We start from the raw sequence: 15744 nt of genomic DNA, 5'->3' as shown, positions 1-15744 counted from the left end.
TTTTGAGGTTTGCAAAAATATTGAATTGCAAAATCTGTGTAAGCATTAATAATCTGTGGTCTTCAGGCTATTTTTCCAAATTTCAATAAATATGTTTCTGCAATAAACTTTTACCAGTAAGATTAATCGAAATGATGGTTACCATTCCTGAATCAGTTTCAAATGGTGATTTTTCCTCACATGATACTTTTTTTTTCAAAATGCGTTTTAAAACTTTCGGCTGCTATGGACAAGGCTGCAACCTTTCAACTAGGCTGCAACCTGCTGCAACCATGAAAGTAAATTAAAGATTCACTTCAATTTGAATGCCTTTTGGGTTGTCATGGCTAACAGCTTTCTTTTTGAAAATAAAAGTTCGTAGCTGTGTATTCAATTTATTTGTGGGATCTTAAATCCTTCAAAACTAGAACTATCTCCACCGTGGGAACTTTTAGTCGAGTTGTGGGAAAATATACTTCTCAACACTTTTATTCAGTTTTAAATCGCTTAGTGTCAGCTTTACAATCAGATTTCACTTTATGCAAATTTATGAGTTGGAATCTACTTGAAAAAATCCTGTTTAGGTTCTTAGGATAAAGAAAAAAAATGCTTGCTTTAAGAATCAGTGTGTTGAAATGTTTTGTCAAGATATTTATGTTTTAATTGTTTATGTATGAATTATAACGAGTACGAATATTTACATATTAGATTTCAAATCAGTGGTTAAACGCCGCTCTGCAATGTCCCTTCCCCCCTTAGCACCGTTTAAAAAAATAATGTCATCGTTCTAACTAAATTGTGATTTTGAGGGTTAAAAGAGAGTCTCCAGTGTCTCCGGTTAAAGGATTTTAATCTTGGTGATACTAACGGTATATTTTTGGGGGGATGTTCCAACGTTTTTGGGTGTTCTCAAGCTCTTTCGAAATTTGCATCATTATGTTTTCATTACTTTTTACTTTGAAGGTTAACATGGATAATAGTTACCATTCCTGAATCTCTGTAAAACGGTGGTTAGTTTACACTTAAACATATATTCAAGTCTATTAAATTGGTTGTTACTATGGACTGTGGCTCACGGGTTGCAGCTGTTGCTGCAACCATGAAACCATTGGAGTTAATGAGTATCAGGATCTTTAAGGAGCTGGTCTCCGCAACTGCGTAATTACTGCAGTTAACCATAGGGATTTCATACCTTGAGCTTACGGGGAGGAGGGGTAACACTGCCAATAGCTCCTTGCACAAGTTTCTTATTTAAGAATGTCAGAGTTTGACCACACCTTCAAGGGGGAATTTCACCCCCTCTCGCTTGCTTAGAAAGCTTTGCTTTCAAAGTGCCGCCTCTAGACATGGTCTCCAATTCAATTTGTTCCTTTGGCTTTAAAGTTTTTGCTTTACACAAGAATCAATACGAAAACCAATCCTACAAAATACTTTGATAGAAATGGTTGGTGAAATTTGAGGAAAACTTAAATGGATTCCTCCTAAAAACCGTTGTTGTTGAACTTCCAAATCTATTGAGGTAAATACTTGGAATTTCTAGGGACTGATTTGAATTCTACTCGCTATTTTTTTTATTGAATTCTTCTTCTTTTTAGAAACTAAGAAAGAGATAATCACCATCTTTTACTAACAATTTGTCCGTAATGGACTCTCTTATAAAAAAAAGCTAGTTAGTGTGCCGCCTTTGTGTCCAACATCTCGTGTTATCAAACAGTTCGTGGTAACGAACTGTAGTAAGGAGCGACCCGGCTCAATAGTAAACGAAACTCTAAAAATTGGAATTTTGATGCTAAAAGATACATCAAAAGAATCGAATTTTATGCTGATTTTAAATGTATAAGTTTCATCAAATTTAGTCTTTGTCATCAAAAGTTACGAGCCTGAGAAAATTTGCTTTATTTTGGAAAATATGTGGAAACACCCCTAAAAGTCATAGAATCTTAACGAAAATCGCACCATCGCATTCAGCGTATCAGAGAACCCCATAGTAAGAATTTCAAGCTCCTATCAAAAATGTGGAATTTGTTATTTTTTGCCAGAAGACAGATTAAGGGTGCGTGTTCATTTTTTTTCCAGGGGTCATCGTATCGACCAAGTGGTCCTAGAATGTCGCAATAGATCTCATTCTAACGGAAATGAAAAGTTCTAGTGCCCTTTTTAAGTGACCAAGAAAATTGGAGGGCACCTAGGCCCCCTCCCACGCACTTTTTTCCCCAAAGTCAACGGATCAAAATTTTGAGATAGCCATTTTGTTCCGCATAGTCGAAAACCATAATAACCATTCTTTGGGGATGACTTACTCCCCCACAGTCCCTGGGGGAGGGGCTGCAAGTTACAAACTTTGACCAGTGTTTACATACAGTAATGGTTATTGGGAAGTATACAGACGTTTTCAGGGGTATTTTTTTGGTTTGGTGGGTGGGGTTGAGGGGAGGGGGCTATGTGGGATGAGCTTTCCTTGGAGGAATATGTCATGGGGGAAGAGAAATTCAATGAAAAGGGCGCAGGATTTTCTAGCTTTACTATAAAATAAAACAATGAAAAAGTTTTTTTCCACTAAAAGTAAGGAGTAGCATTAAAATTTAAAACGAACAGAGATTATTACACATATGAGGGGTTCTAAAAATATTTTAGCATAAAGAGCGAGGTATTTAGGAGGAGATAAATACCTCGCTCTTTATGCTAAAGTATTTTTAGTAATTTCAACTATTTATTCTACGGCCTTTCTGATTCAGGGGTCATTCTTAAAGAATTGGGACAAAACTTAAGATTTAGTGAAAAGAGTGAGGTATTAACGAGGGGACAAACCCCCTCATATACATAATAAAAATATAAGAACATAAAAGTTTGTTACGTAAGTTAATTCTTAAGTTACGTAAATTTTTTACTAATAATAATATTCGTTAAAAATTAAAAGTTCTAGTTGCCTTTTTAAGTAACCGAAAAATTGGAGGGCAACTACTCCTCCTTCCCCGCCCCTTATTTCTCAAAATCATCTGATCAAAATTAAGAGAAAGTCATTTAGCCAAAAAAAGAGTTGATATGCAAATTTCATTTTAATAATTTATGTGCGGAGAGCCAAAATCAAACATGCACTAATTCAAAAACGTTCATAAATTAAATAAAAAAACTAGTTTTTTAACTGAAAGTAAGGTGCGACATTAAAACTTAAAACGAACAGAAATTACCCCGTATATGAAATGGGTTGTCCCCTCCGCAATCCCTCGCTCTTTACGCTAAAGTCTGACTCTTTGCCACAATTCTACTTTTTAAAACAATTAAAAATTTTAGCGTAAAGAGCGAGGCATTGAGGCCCATTTCATATATGGGGTAATTTCTGTTTGTTTTAAGTTTTAATGTCGCTCCTTACTTTCAGTTAAAAAAAAAGTTTTTTTTTATTTAATCAAACAGTTCGTGGTAACGAACTGTAGTAAGGAGCGACCCGGCTCAATAGTAACCAAAACTCTAAAAAATGGAATTTCGGAACCAATGGCTACATCAAAAGAATCACATTTTAATGCTGATTTTAAATATATAAGTTTCATCAAGACCCTACTGTAGAAGTTTCAAGCTCCTATCTACAAAAATGTGGAATTTTATATTTTTTGCCAGAAGGCAGATCACGGATGCGTGTTTATTTGTTTTTTTTTTTGTGTTGTTTTTTTTTGTTTTTTTTTCCCAGGGGTGATCGTATCGGCCCAGTTGTCCTAGAATGTTGCGATAGGGCTCATTCTAACGGAAATGAAAAGTTCTAGTGCCCTTTTCAAGTGACCAAAAAAATTGGAGGGCCCCTAGGCCCCCTCCCACGCTAATTATTTTCCCAAAGTCAACGGATCAAAATTCTGAGATAGCCATATTATTCATCGTAGTCGAAAAACCTTATAGCTGTGTCTTTGGGGACGACTTACTCCCCCACAGTCCCCGTGGGAGGGGTTACGAGTTCAAAACTTTTACCAGTGCTTACATATAGTAATGGTTATTGGGAAGTGTACAGGCGTTTTCAGGAGGATTTTTTGATTGGAGGCAGGGGTTGAGAAGAGGGGGATATGCTGGGGGAACTTTCCATCGAGGAATTTGTCATGGGGGAAGAAAATTACCATGAAGGGAGCGCAGGATTTACTAACATTACTTAAAAAAAAACAATGAAAAGATAAATATAAAAAGTTTTTTTTTTCAGCTGGAAGTAAGCAGCAGCATTAAAACCTAAAACGAACAGAAATTATTACCCATATGAGGGGCTCACCTCCTCCTAATACCTCGCTCTTTACGCTAAAGTATTTTTAGTAATTTCAACTATTTATTCTGCGGCTTTTGTGATTCAGGGGTCATTTTTAATGAATTGAGACAAAATTTAAGCTTTAATGTAAAGAGCGAGGTACTGACGAGGGGGCGAACCCCCTCATATATGTAATAAAAACATGAGAATACAAAAGTTCTTTACGTAAGCTAATTTATAAGTTACGTATATCTTTTACTTATGAAAAGATTCGTAAAAAATCAAAAGTTCTAGTTGCCTTTTTAATTAACCGAAAATCGGAGGGCAACTAGGCTTTCTCTCTCGCTCTTTTTTCTCAAAATCATTCGATCAAAATTATGAGAAAGCCATTTAGCCAAAAAAAAAATAAATATACAAATTTCGTTTTAATTATTCCTCTGCGGAGAGCCAAAATCAAAACATGCATTGATTCAAAAACGTTCAGAAATTAAATAAAAAAACAAGCTTTTTAAATGAAAGTAAGTAGCGACATTAAAACTTAAAACAAACGGAAATTACTCCGTATATGAAAGGGGCTTTTCCTTCTCAACGCCCCGCTCTTTACGCTAAAGTTTTTTACTGTTTCAAAATGTAGAGTTAAGAGAAAGGGTCAAACTTTAGCTAGGTAATTGACGAAGTAGGGTCTACTTCGTCAATTACGTGTCAGGCTCATAATCTTTGGTTTACACTGTTATATCCACACTAAAATGCATCTTTCCTCAGTCTTTATGATGGGGAAGTATAAACCTCCATTTAAAGGTTTCAGACCATGGTAAATTGTTTGGCGATTTTTAAACTGTGGATTCTTTGGCCCTTTAGCCCTCTTTTGGCAAAAATGATGTCTTGTGGCACCAAATGGCCAAAAACGGTGATTTTTAAAGTTTGATTTGGCGCAATCTCTTTTGTTGTCGTTTTAATGAATCCTCTACCAATATCCTACAACTGCCGGCTCTGCAAGATCACCCACGGGGAAAAAAACGACCAAGATATAGGTGACATTAGTGCTACCGAAGCTAAGACATGATTTTGGTTGATATTAGAGATAGGGGACCGTAATGGTTGGGCCATATTATAGTTCTAGTTATTAGTAGTTATCGGTAAAATCGAATTTGAATTTTGTGATTGGCCAATCAGAGTTAAGATTTAAGGCGTAATTTCCTGAATTAGTAAAAAATCTAGCCAAAAAATGCGAAGACATATTATTGACTTTATTAGCTGGGAACAAGTTTCTGTTGATGCTTAAAACTTTTTCGCATGTTGACCAATAGTCTGCGTTGCGGAGATACTGATCTCCTGATTCACTGCCTTCAGCCTGGAGTACACTGCGTGGTTCGGGGCAAATCATTTTACGATTCCTGTGCCCCCCTTCCAGATTTCTCCAGGTACCCATTTAGAGCTGGACCCACTCTGGCTGAGCTCACACAGTCAAACCATTGGCCCCCGTCCCAAACCAAATAATCAGCGACGCCAGGACTCAAACCTCGGTCCTCAGGATCTGGAGCGCTAACCACTTGACTAGGAAGGCTCAAAATGTGTTAATACAGGCTTTTCGAACTAATTCCTTGCAATTTCTTCCTCTTCTGTAGTGCAAGTATAATGTGAAAATAAATGAATAAAACTGTCATTCATAAATTTAGGATTTTTGTTCTTATAGATGTCACTAAGCTGAAGCCCGGGCATAAACGACGCATATTTATGCGTCGCAATTTGTATTGCGATATATTACGCAATTTTGAAAGAACAGCTTCTGAGCATCTGAGCAAATAAGGCAGCGGAAAGCAGTAATTCAAACTCATTAAATACATGTTTTCACCTAAAGAATTATTTGTATTTTCCAAGATATTTGTAATTTTCTGTTGGTACCTCTGGAAACTGAAATAATTTGCTCGGAATCTGACCAATGAATCATAGGAGGCTCTTAGTTAATGTAATCGCATTTAATTAAATCATCCAAAATATTCGATTTCCAGGAAATTCGTGACATTAAATTGACATTCCCCTAAACAGAAACAAAATCCTAGCAAATCAGCCAAGTTTACCATAAGCGGTTGACACTTAATGTAAACCCAATTAATGCAATTTTTTTCCAAGAAATTCCCTATATTTTCCAAAAAATTACAAGCTTTTGTTCGTCATATCACGTGAACAGTTTGTTTTAATATCAGGACTATGAAACGTTCGTTGATGACGCCTAATATGATCTTGTTCATTAATTTTTTTTAGATTTTTCAACTTTTTAACTTTATTTTTTCTTGGTAAAATTCTAGACGAACTACTTTTTGCTATCTTGGAAAGGGGTTAGGTTGGGAGAATGAAACATTCAGGGATGGATCTACTGACTAAAGTATGTGCCGGGAATGTATTTTAAGTACCTACCTCCACTCCTTCTCCTCTAGAGGGCAGTGAACTTTGATGTTCTTTTAAAATCTTTGAATTACAAGAATGAAACCTTGCAAAACCTTCTACTTAAATGAAGTACAAGGAAAGTGTTTTCATCTTCACAATTTCGCTCAGTAAAAGAAAATTAGTAATGTTTTGCTGGCACAGTCGTAAACTGAATGAAATTTTGAGAAATCAGAACAATGAAGCCTAAGTGATGTAAACCAGGGTTGCCACCCAGTAAGAAACAATCACTAGATTATAACGATTTTGTGGTTGATCTAGTGATTTTCTTCAATGATCTAGTGATGTATTTGCTTATTTAGTGTTTTTTGTATAGGCAATATAAAAAATCACTAGAAATAGTGATAAATCACCAGGGGTTTCAGCCCTAGTGTAAACTCATTCAATACGAATCGTCTCTGAAGAACTCTTTGTACTTTACCAAAAATTAGTAGCTTTTTGTTACTATTAAACTACTGGATTTGTTATTAACATAGTTAGTTAGAAAATCTAACTATTAATTAGTTAGACTAATAATTATTAATTATTATATTATTATATAGCTATTATATAACTATTAATTATTATATAACTATTAATTATTAATTAGCTTGAAAGTTAGAAAATCTGGACAGTGATCGGGTGTGACTAGCACTAATTTTTGTGGTACAAATTCTTTTAATTTGACATGATAAAAACCATCAATATACCTTTAGTTCTTCAGAAAATTAGCAAAATTTTGTTGGCATCTATAAAAAAAAGAAAAAAATTGCTAGAAAACCGGAAGAATGACAGTAATGCCTAAATTTGAATTTACTCAAAACCTTCTTCTTCTTAAAACGATTTTTATTTTTTAGAAGCTATATTGGCGTCCCCATAAACTTGAAACAATTTTTTAGAATATCTTGGCATTGAATCATAAGTGCCTGGTACTTATTTTAAAATGATTTAGAACAAATTGGTCGAGAAATATATCCCAGAAAAATTTAATTTTTGTTGGCATATAAATAAACTGAATTAGCGCACCTGTAAAAAATTCTTTCTTATTTCTTAGAAAACTAGTAGCTTTGTTGTCCATAAAGTAGCAATAATTTGTAAGAATTCAGGATAGTGAGTCGTAACCGTCCAATATTTATTTGAGACTCATTAATTAAAATTTTTCTTCTAAAAATTTTCTTTCTACTAGTAAATTGTTAACTCTTTTTTGGTTTCCCCCTAATTTTGCAAAATATGTTTCAAAATATCGAAAAAGATTCATGAGTTCTGATATCAACTCACTCAATTCAATTTCTTCTCCTAAGAGTTCTTTGTATTTGTCATAATTAAATCGTAAAATTAATTTTATATTTTTCTATAAATTAGTAAATTTCTTTGGCTAAATGTTAAACTCATTCAATTAAGAGTGCTTCTGTTAAAAATTCATATTATTGTATCTTCAGAAAACCAGTAACATTGTTGTTACACCCATGAACTTCAAATAGTTGGTTGGATTGTCAGAACAATGAACCTAATATTCTATTACTTATTTTAAACTCGTGTATTGCAAACTGTTCTATAAATTATTTACCAGGGAATTTGTAACTATTTGTTTATATTCCCGTAGAATTCAAAGAATTTTATGAATTATTTTAAGAGTTTTAAGTATTAATTTAAAATATTACTTCACTTACTTCAAGATATATCCGCGGAGAAAATGAACAAATGTTTTGTTTCCCCTCGTCCTGTCACATCCTACAATTTTTTACTACGGATTTTTTGTCCCGCTCTTAAAAACGTAACAAAAATGCATGTAACCTAATTTTTTACGCATTTTTAAATTTTTTTTTTTATTTTACCCTCCTTCCAAGCCTAGATGTGTCCATGAAAGGAGTATCTGTCGAATTGTAAGTCTCGGTTTACATGATTGATTTCAAGGTTTGTTAACGCAATTGTGATCGCTCTTAGATCAATTTTGATCGATCTTCGCAGTTTGTCACAGCCCTGGTACTTCGTGTAAATCTATTTGCACAATGACGAATTTTAAAGTACATTACAAACAATAAAAATCCATCTTTTTAATAAAAATCATTATATATTATTATAACTAATTTCATTAATATAAAAAATCAGGTGTTGGATACTAAGTGGTTGATACTATGTCAACTCATTAGCCACCAATTTTTCTTTAAAATTTTGTTTTTATTTTCCTGAAAACTAGTGACGTGGTTGGACTGTTGGACATATTGGACTTGTTAAAAAAAAAATAGTAGCTTGGCTGGTATGCACTTGAAATAAATGGTTAGAAAATTTTTGTTTTTATTTTCCTGAAAATTAGTAATGTTGTTAGACTGTTGGACATGTTGGACTAGTTTAAAAAAACTAGTAGCTTGGCTTGCATGCACATGAAATAAATAGTTAGAAAATTTAGTTTTTATTTTCCTGATAACTAGTAAACTAGTAACTTTGTTGGACTGTTGGACTAGTTGGGCTAGTTTTAAAAAACTAGTAGCTTGGCCGGCATGCACTTGAAATAAATAGTTAGAAAATGTTGTTTTTATTTTCCTGAAAACTAGTAACGTTGTTGGACTGTTGGACACGCTGGACTAGTTTTAAAAAACTAGTAGCTCAGCTGGCATGCACATGAAATAAATAATTAGAAAATTTAGTTTTTATTTTCCTGAAAACTAGTAAACTAGTAACTTTGTAGGACTGTTGCACTAGTTGGACTAGTTTTAAAAAACTAATAGCTTGGCCGGCATGCACTTGTAATAAATAGTTAGAAAATGTTGTTTTTATTTTCCTGAAAACTAGTAACGTTGTTGGACTGTTGGACACGCTGGACTAGTTTTAAAAAACTAGTAGCTTAGCTGGCATGCACTTGAAATAAATGGTAGATTGTCAGAATAATGAACCATAAGTATCAGTTACCTATTTTAAATTCATGTAATACAAATTACTGTATGAATTCTTTACTAGGTAGTTAGTAACGTTTTGTTTATATTCCCGGAAAATACAACCTGTTTTATGAAAAATCATCAGTGATCATTATTTTATGAAATCATTATTTTATGAAATCATATTTTATATTTTATGATCATGATTTTATGAAAAATCATCAGTAGATCATCAGTGGTTGACGCTAAATGTCAACTGATTCAATACCAATTTTTCTCCCAAAATTTATTTCTATTTTCCTAAAATTACCACTAGTAACTTTTCTTGGCATCCTCATAAACAGAAAGTAGTCCATTTCGTTGACTGTATTAAAAGAATAGACGATGCTGAAGACCAATTTCTTCCAAGTGGAAAATGATGTTTCCTGCTATTATAGAATATACAGAACCATTAAGGAAACGAAGGCATATCCTGGAATAAAGTGTCCAAGCCGTGAAATTGAGGTTCACTTTAGCCCTTTTATAGGTTGATATATCCCTGTGGATGTCATTTTTACTTTGTCTATGGTAATTAAAAAAGTAAAGGGGGGTGAGGGGTAAAGAACTAGGGCTGCACACACACACATGCAATCCTCCCTCAGTTGTCGGCTACTGGAACTATCAGGCAACGGCAACACTGTAGAGAGTTATTTAAAGGCTCAATTCGAAGTTATTGGTTATGTCTGCGTGCTGTTTTAGATTTATAATTTGAAAGAGAATAAAAAAGTGACATTGAGTGGTGATGGAACTTTGTGGTGTCTTACTGTCATAAATTTCTAACATGGAATAAATGGGTGATAGGCTGCAGCACTAATAAAAAAAAATCAGTTATTCAAGACTTGATAGTGGTAGGACACTAGCGGTAAGGAAATTTTGCTATGACTGTAGTAACTAAGGTTCTGACCTTGGATCATGAAAAATTTCTTAACAAATTTATCTAAACTTTCTTGGAGGGGAAGGATAAGAGAACTTATAATTTTGGGGGAAGGGGACAAGCCATTTTTCTCCTGTCTTTACAAAACAATATATGCTACAGATTTTTTTTTTTTTTTTTTTTTTTTTTTTTTTTTTTTTTTTTTTTTTTTTTTTTTTTTTTTTTTTTTTTTACTGTTTATGCCAGTCCTCCGATAGGATCTTTTGCTAGATGTGTTTATTTTCATTTAAAAAAACATAAGAATTATGCATTGAATTAGTAATATTTGTAAACGATCAGTACGTTTAAGCTAATAATAAAAAGTAATTAGGTGTCAAGTTATTTGACGGGCAATTGCATTTTTTAGCTTCTTAGACTTAAATACAATTAAATTATTATTTGATACTTTCGTGGGCGCTTGAAAAACACTGATGAAAATATTCTATAATATGTTAAATGTTCTTTTGGGGAATTAACTACCAAAAATGGCTTGATTTTGCTGTCTAGGTTTATAATGAATGTTGGGTAAAATTCTAGTTAATTGACTTCTTGCTATCTCAGAAAGGGTTTAGGTTAGGAAAATGAAACTTTCAGAGATGAATCCACGGACTAAAGTGTGCCCCGGGAAAGTATTTGGAAGCAACTACCTCCACTCCTTCTCCCTCCAGAGGGCCCTAACCTTTTATGACCTTTACAAATTTGTGTGTTATAAAAGTGAAACCTTGCAAAATAGATTTTCTGCTTAATTGAAGTACAACAAAATTGTTTTCAGCTTCATAACTTTGCTCAATTCCATTTTATAAGGGTCTAAAGATATCCAAATAGATTTCACGTCGGCCCTCTCGGAGCATATCTTTAATTTTCCGAATCATTTTATTTTGTTTGAAAATGTTTCTTTGATTTCTTGGGACCAAGGTTTAAAGCAAACTGTCAGGGAAACAATCGAAATTAAAAAAATTCTATTCAAGAATATTTCCATAAACAGAGATACAGGTGAATTTGGATTGAACTCAATTTATGATAATTTACTGAGGTCAAATAAAGTAAATATCACCTCACCTAAGAGCTATGACCTCTGTCCACGTAATATGTCAGATAATTCTAATGAACCGGAACCGAAAAGTTCAAACAGATTTGCCTCGGCTGTTGCATTGAAAAAAATAAGAGCAATAAACTATATGTAATTAGTTTATTAGGTATAAATTTTGTTTTTTTTTATTCATGTCTTTTGGTTTTACTGCTGATGATGAACACTGTATATGTGTTCGAAATATCCAGTTAAATAATTTATATCTATTCACTGTCAATAAAAAGGTATCATCCCTATTTTGAACTGTTTTACTTTCGTCATGGAAAGGCAGTGTGGTCTTCGAAGTTATCTATGCAAATACATTTCCTAAATTTTGAAAAAAAAACATTGATATGGCTCAAAATTCTACTCAGATAACAGGAATTGCATTTTCAGAACTAAAGGCAGAGAAAAAGCAACTAGTAATCAAAAATTAAGGTAAAATGTTATTTTGTCAAAATTTCAATAGGTATAGACCTGTCATGTAGGCAAATTTCAGGGCCCTCTAGAGGGAGAAGGAGTGGAGGTGGGTACTTTAAAATACTTTCCCGGGACACACTATAGTCTGTAGATTCATCACTGAAAGTTTCATTTTCCTAACCTAAACCCTTTCTGAGATAGCAAGAAGTCAATTAACTAGAATTTTACCTGAATGTTGTATTAAATGTATATGAATATATTTTTAGCTCTATATATTTCTGCCATATACATTTTACATTAATGTATCACAAGCAATGACAAACTACTAAAGCATTTGATTGAATGTCAAATTTTCCAATGTCTTAGCGAAAGAACTAAAACCCAGTGTAGTCCAATGGTGACTAAGTAAAACATTTTAAGGATACAAAAGTAAGTCTAGATGGTTTATAGGATCTCTTGGGATAAGGTCTATAAATTATTAAAACCAAAAATTTTAGAAGAGGGTGTAAAAGGTGATCTAACCTAAGGTGTAAATTTGTAAAGGTGATCTAAAAGAAGAGGTGTAAAGGGTGTAAAGGTGATCTAACAAAAGGTGACCTAAAAGAAGAGGCTTAACTTCGCTTTTTCTTCATTTCTTTTTTATTTTTCAACTTTTGGTAGAGTAAAACCCAGCAGAGGCCACCGATGGCTAATTAAACCTGTTAGGCATACTAAAGTAAGAACAGATAGTTTAGAAGAACTCCTGAAACAAGGGCCGCCAATTGTAACTTGACGCAGCATTTTTAACAGAAGGTGTACAAGATGTTCTAGGTGTAAGTTGGATGTACGTTGAATAAAGTCTAGCACTAGGTTCCCACATGCTGCGACTGTGGAAAACACAAATCGAGCGGTGTATTTGATTTGCGTAAAAAAAAATAAATGCAAAAGCACTTCGAAATTCGTAGGCATCATATAGAAAAATCAAACTACGCTTACCTAATTTGAGGGGTGCCCACTTTTCACCACCTGCTATACATCACAGAACACTACGTGTGGTGCATGGCTCCACCAAGCTTGCCACGCTTTTAATTTGTCAATGACTTTTACCTTTTTCTTCCTTCCAATTTGTCTGCCAAACTGAACTAGCTTAATTTTGCTCTTTCATCATTTCTTTCTTCAAAGGGGTCCTTTAAGGTAGATTGGAATTCTGTCCAAGTAGGATTAGTTCTTGGAAACGCTTTGTACTACTGAATACTTATAATTCCATCTAATGTGGATCGGTTTTTCCAATTCAGCTTTTAGATCCATTTTTTTATGTGAAATGAAAACGGTCAGGAATGAGAGAGCCAGTAAGAAAAAAATGTGATTAGAAAATTTAATGCCCCTTTCCATAGGAACACGTAGCGAAACTCGTATAAGGATGGAGGCTACTCTAGGGCAGTGGTTCTCATCCAATTTTGGGTCATGCCCCATATAGACATTTCTAAAATCTTGATGTCCCCTTTTGATATTTAAATTTTTTCACCCAAGTTTTTCCGCGTATTCACCAGAAGCAAGTTAACCAGAAATAAGTATGTTTTCACCAGAAATAATTCACCAATTGAATTATAATCTGGTGAATTCACAATTCACCAGAAGTTTTCTTCTGGTGAAGTAAGTATGTTTTCTCGAATTGTCTGCTAGGTGTATTTTACACGAATAAAAATTTGTGTCTGTCTACAACACCATTCATACTGTGCATGAAGTCTTTGTGGTATCATATAACACCTCGCTCTTTACGCTAAAGTTCGGATTTTGTCCCAATTCCTTAAGAATGACTTCTGAAACACGAGGTCGTTTAATTGGTACAATAAGAAGCTTTTTACAAAAGTCTAAAAAACATTAGCGTACAAATCGAGGTATTGAGGACGAGGCAACCCCCTTGACATACTTAATAATTTCTGTTCGTTTTAAGTTTTAACGTTGCTCCTCTGCTTTCAGTTGAAAAAACTTGTTTTTTTTTATTTAATATCTTTACAAAGTGATTAAAATTACAACTAACTCCTCTAAAAAAAAAAATATTGTTTCTGCATTGAAATAGGTCTAGGGAACTTTTAAACGTGTTTTTAAGACCTCCCAAAAATGTTATTAATTTTGAAAAAGAAAAATTGACTTGCAAGTTTGAAAAGAAAATTCACTTTTCTGCGAGTTCAGATTCCAGCTGGAAACTTTCAGCAGGGGTTCAACTAAGTGTCGGAGCGCCTGAAGAAGTTCAAAGAACTGCCCTTTCCCTCTTCACCTGATCACTACATATTACATACGAGTCAGGTTTAACGGTTTCTTCAAATACCATAGTACCTAAATAATTACCAAGCAGATATTATAATGGCCTGTTTTCTGGGGTGTGTATAAAATTTAATTTTTTAAAGGTGTGTTTTAAAATTTTACAATTCAAACAATAAAGTTTTTGGGGTGTGTTTTTTTTTCATAGGTGATGTTCAGGTGCAAGGGGAACACTAAGTGATACTATATCGATCGTGTTGTGTCTAAGTCAAGATCCGTATTTAGAATTTCATAGCTCATTTCTAGACTTCTAAATGAGCGATGGCTTACCAGAAATCGGGCTTTTTGGCTGTTCATCTACGACCAAACAAAAAGCAAGGCGTCTTGAAATAGAACAGGAGGAGATCACAATGTATGATTGTAAAGAAATTAGAATTTCAAGCGAGGGAGTAAAGAGTAAACCTTTGGACTAATTGGGCTTAAGGAGGAGCGTCTGCAGCTCTGTTTTTCCTCGGCCCTTGATGCTGTTGTGGGTTATTTAAATATGCCATAACTCAGAGGCAGAAAGTTTCTTATTCTCCTCTCGGGTTTTAGTGCAAGAGCTAAAACAGTTATGCAAAAAAAAAGAAATTAAGTCAAGTTTTGAGCAGGGATTTTCTAAATACTTGAAAAATGTCGTATTTTTACCCAACAAACGTTGTACGTTTCGGATCTTTAAAGCATTGTTGAATGTCCATTCTGTTCCTCCTCCTTATACCTTCTTTCATCCTCCTGTGAATGCAGCGAGAAGAGAAATAAAAAAGAATGAGCAAAAGACAGACTGAGAGAAAAAAAAAGCCAAACTTTTCTAAACTTAACGAGTAGATAACTTTATATCCCTGCCCCACTTTCTTATGTTTCTCTAGTAGAACTAGAATTACATTTCTATGTGACAACTAGAAGTCCATTTTGAACCAGATGTTGCTGAATTAAATTGAATTTATATTTAATTAAATAAATCTTTCAGATGGAAGAAATCATGTTCCTTGCTGTCTGTCTGAAGGAATACCTGATATCTGCCAGGACATTTGCCGTGGTGAGTACAGTATCCCAACTGACGACTTGAAGAGTCATGTCAGCTGTTCTCAGTACACTGAACAGACTTTGGCATGTATTGCTGATGGTATAGGTAAACGCTTCTCCTTATTATTAGCGGTGACTTGTAGAATATTAAGACACCAGACAAAGGGCTAGTGCCTTTTTAATAGTAAAATGATTGGAGGGCAACAAGCCTCCCCTCCTCAAGCCCATAATTCCCAGAACACATCTAATCAAAATTTTGAGATGACCATTTTGTTCAACGTAATTCAAAGGTCTGGAAATTACGTCTTTGAAGATGACATTGTAGATGACATTAAGTCTTTGAAGATGAATTTAGGACAATTTCAACCGAACTATGTTTTTCGTATAGCTATACGACCTGGGGTGGGGGGTTTAAAGAAGGAATCTTTGGAGAGATTGAAATAGAGGAGCCAGGAGGATGGGGATAGGGGAGTCATGTCAACTGTTCTTAGTACACTGAACATACTTTGGC

General features: G+C 34.1%; 1 protein-coding gene across 1 annotated transcript in view; it reads left to right on the top strand.

The window, feature by feature from the left end:
* The window catches only part of LOC136041461 (Ig-like and fibronectin type-III domain-containing protein 1), a 259166-nt gene that overhangs the window by 74705 nt on the left and 168717 nt on the right, over window positions 1-15744 (top strand). Inside the window, exon 7 of the mRNA XM_065726145.1 lies at window positions 15178-15339. Within this exon, the coding sequence (XP_065582217.1) occupies window positions 15178-15339 (162 nt within the window). The remainder of the gene's footprint in view (window positions 1-15177; window positions 15340-15744) is intronic.

This window comes from Artemia franciscana, unplaced genomic scaffold (genome assembly GCF_032884065.1).
Source record: "Artemia franciscana unplaced genomic scaffold, ASM3288406v1 PGA_scaffold_23, whole genome shotgun sequence".
NCBI lineage: Eukaryota > Metazoa > Arthropoda > Branchiopoda > Anostraca > Artemiidae > Artemia > Artemia franciscana.
This window is presented reverse-complemented; position numbering and strand designations above follow the sequence as displayed.